Source organism: Limulus polyphemus, unplaced genomic scaffold (genome assembly GCF_000517525.1).
Source record: "Limulus polyphemus unplaced genomic scaffold, Limulus_polyphemus-2.1.2 Scaffold7853, whole genome shotgun sequence".
Taxonomy (NCBI): domain Eukaryota; kingdom Metazoa; phylum Arthropoda; class Merostomata; order Xiphosura; family Limulidae; genus Limulus; species Limulus polyphemus.
The window spans coordinates 12,215-15,526 of NW_013673463.1; the positions used below are offsets into that span (position 1 = coordinate 12,215).

At 34.9% G+C, this 3,312-nt stretch overlaps 1 protein-coding gene across 1 annotated transcript in view; it reads right to left on the bottom strand.

Moving 5' to 3' along the window:
- The window catches only part of LOC106474920 (carcinine transporter-like), a 33,591-nt gene that overhangs the window by 8,565 nt on the left and 21,714 nt on the right, over positions 1-3,312 (bottom strand). The window contains exons 6-7 of the mRNA XM_022403176.1: positions 2,411-2,415; positions 1,803-2,017 (exon numbers count right to left, since the gene is read on the bottom strand). Coding sequence (XP_022258884.1) covers positions 1,803-2,017; positions 2,411-2,415 — 220 coding nt within the window. The remainder of the gene's footprint in view (positions 1-1,802; positions 2,018-2,410; positions 2,416-3,312) is intronic.

A 3,312-nucleotide genomic window follows, 5' to 3' on the forward strand; every position in this document is an offset into this window, starting at 1 on the left:
AGGACATAAACAGTTCCAGGATGTCTCAAATGATAAATTATTGTTAAACGTAGTCTTGTATACAGGACATAAACAGTTCCAGGATGTCTCACATGATAAATTATTGTTAAACGTACTCTAGTACATAGGACAGAAACAGTTCCAGGATGTCTCAAATGATAAATTATTGTAAAACGTAGTCTTGTATACAGGATAGAAACAGTTCCAGGATGTCTCAAATGATAAATTATTGTTAAACGTAGTCTTGTATACAGGACAGAAACAGTTCCAGGATGTCTCAAATGATAAATTATTGTAAAACGTAGTCTTGTATACAGGATAGAAACAGTTCCAGGATGTCTCAAATGATAAATTATTGTTAAACGTAGTCTAGTATACAGGACAGGACATCCTGGAACTGTTTTCAAATGATAAATTATTGTTAAACATAGTCCAATATACAGGACAGAAACAGTTCCAGGATGCTTCAAACTTGACTGGTTTCACTTTAGGTGTCAGTTATACTGTAGAAGTGTGTACGAGGTGTTTCTTGTTAGAATACAATGATTCCAACAACAGAGAAGATAGGCTGTACAAGAAGAAAGCACTGTGTTTCTGAGATTTGTGCTATCTTACTAGTCGACTAGTTTTTGCTTTTATTTTTATTAAGAAAATATTTTAATTTAAAAATTTACAAGCCAACAATCGAATTTCAAACTCTTTATATTTTTACCAATTATGATAATTTTTGTTTCGCTAAAAATTCTCTACTTCATAACTGACTGTAACGACATCTTTTCACCTACTTTCGCTCCTCCGCTGATTCAGCGGAAAGTCAGTGGGCTTATAACGCTAGGAATCGGGTTTCGAAATCCACGGTGGGCAGAGTACAGATAGCTCATTGCGCAACTTCGTGGTTTAAAGCAACCAACCATTTGTTTGTTTGTTTGTTTTGAATTTCGCGCAAAGCTATACGACGGGTATCTGCGCTAGCCGTACCTGATTTGACATTGTAAGACTAGAGGGAAGGCAGCTAGTCATCACCACTCACCGCCTACTCTTGGGCTACTCTGCTACCAACGAATAGTGAGATTGACCGTCACTTTATAACATCTCCATGGCTGAAAGGGCGAGCATGTTTGGTGAGATTCGAACCCGCGACCCTCAGATTGCGAGTCGAGCGCTCTAACCACCTGGCCATGCCGGGCCATAACAACCAACCAAACTACTCACCTTTTTTACCTCATTATTGGTGTTCACCAATAAGAAGTATTCACTTACATACACTTGTGTCCACATTCGTCTAGAGCTAGTCAGTCTACCATAAATTGCCACAGACTCCTTGGTATATTGATTATATGGTGTATTTATTGTGTAATGAGCTCTATTATTACCAGTAAGATTAACACAGTTGTAATCAGGCAGTACATACTGTTCACGGTTGCCCGGAGATACACATACACACACACATATATATATGTTTATGTACCACCTTCTATTAATATTTTACTAAAGTGTTTATTGACTGTAGTATATTTGTCTGTGACACATTATAGTTGCAATGATTATTGATAAATTATGAACAATAAAAAACTTTTTTATGCATGAAAAAACCCCACACATCATACATAAACCCATGAAATTGTAATCCTTAGTTCTACGAACATTATTTCAGTATTCCAAAATGTATACATTTGGATAAAACAGTCATAGGAAACATTAATGGAATTAATTTGACTTTTGGAAACACTGCAATTAAACTTGTTGTAAACCTAATCCGTGTCTAGCTAGGTTAAGTGTTCTTATAGAGTTATATCAAATACCTATCGGAAGGGTTGTTGGTATTAAGATGCTAAGAGCCCCCAAGAGCATTAAGCTAACATTAGTCCATCGTCGTCCCAACCTTTCCATTAGGTACCAGCATAAGAAATACGATGGTAGTTCAACAAGTCCGAGAAGAAAGAAGTTGAGAAATTCGTTTCCATAGAGATTGGTAGCGTTTATCTGCAGACCATAATAAGCCATGGAGTTTGCAGCCCTGTAACATACGTTGGAAGCTAATAAAGTTACAACAAAGCTTTCATGTTTTAAAGCACTACATTTTATATAAGCAATTTTAGAAAAAAATTTATAAGTCTCTTTTTTTTTTAGAATAATTTCGTAAAATGGATTTTACTAAAGATGAAAAGTTTGTTTTTGAACTATAAAAAACAATGACATTGTTTAGAATGCATATGAAAACGTGGTTCTATTTTTTACGAGAAAGAAACGATTGCGGCATTAGATCTTTTATAAGAAAATGAATCAATAGAACTTATGAAATACATAGGTAAATTTAAGATCTTGACGTATTTACGTATATTGAATACTGAAAACAAAATATACGAAAGTTAATACCAAAGAAAACAAAATTATATATAACTTCGTTTACCCCACCTGAAAAAATATTCCATTAGTAAAAAAAAAAAATTATGAAAATGTCAAAAAGAAAAAGTAGCATTGCAATAAAGTAGGCTTAATGTTAATTAAGCCTACTTTATTCTTGCTAACTGAGCATGAGTATTTCGTGTCTAACGATTCACAAATCTTTCCAGAAGTGACATTTACTTGATACCTTAACGAACTCACTGTCATGCTTTGACTTACTATTCTATAACTTAGCTTTATCTTAATCTGTCCCCCAGTGGGTCAGCGGTAAATTTACGGACTTAGAATGCTAAAATCCGGGGTTCGATTCACCATAATGGACAGATCGCAGATCGCCTATTGTGTAGCTTTGCGCTAAACAGATAAACAAAACTCACGGTTCCACAGTAGTTTAAGGACTCACAGTACTAAAATTCGTGGTTCGATGTCCCGTGGTGGATCGAACGCAAATCGCCTATTGTTTAGCTGTGTGCGAAACGCAAACAAACCGTTTCAATTCTGCACATGTATCTTGGTGTTATTCTTTAAAGATTGGAACTGATGGTAAGGGTTTTCTTAAGATCCACACACACTCCGAAAAAAAACAAATGAAATTGCTCATTGACATATGTAGATAAATGTTACGTATTGAGAATTTACAATAGTCCAAAGCGATAATTTACGCTATCTGCCAACAAGATTGACACACCGTCTTCGTTTTTCACACTAATACATTTTAATATATATACAGCAGTATAATTTACAATAGCAATTATTATGATTATTTATTACAATGTTTCATAAGCAGAAATTTCACTAACTTACGAATAACCTAAACTCGTTTCCCTAGTTCAGAGTCTCCTTGATATTCAGCGATTTAACTTGAAGTCGATGTACGTACAATTGTCGGGAAGCTAGCTAGCTTTG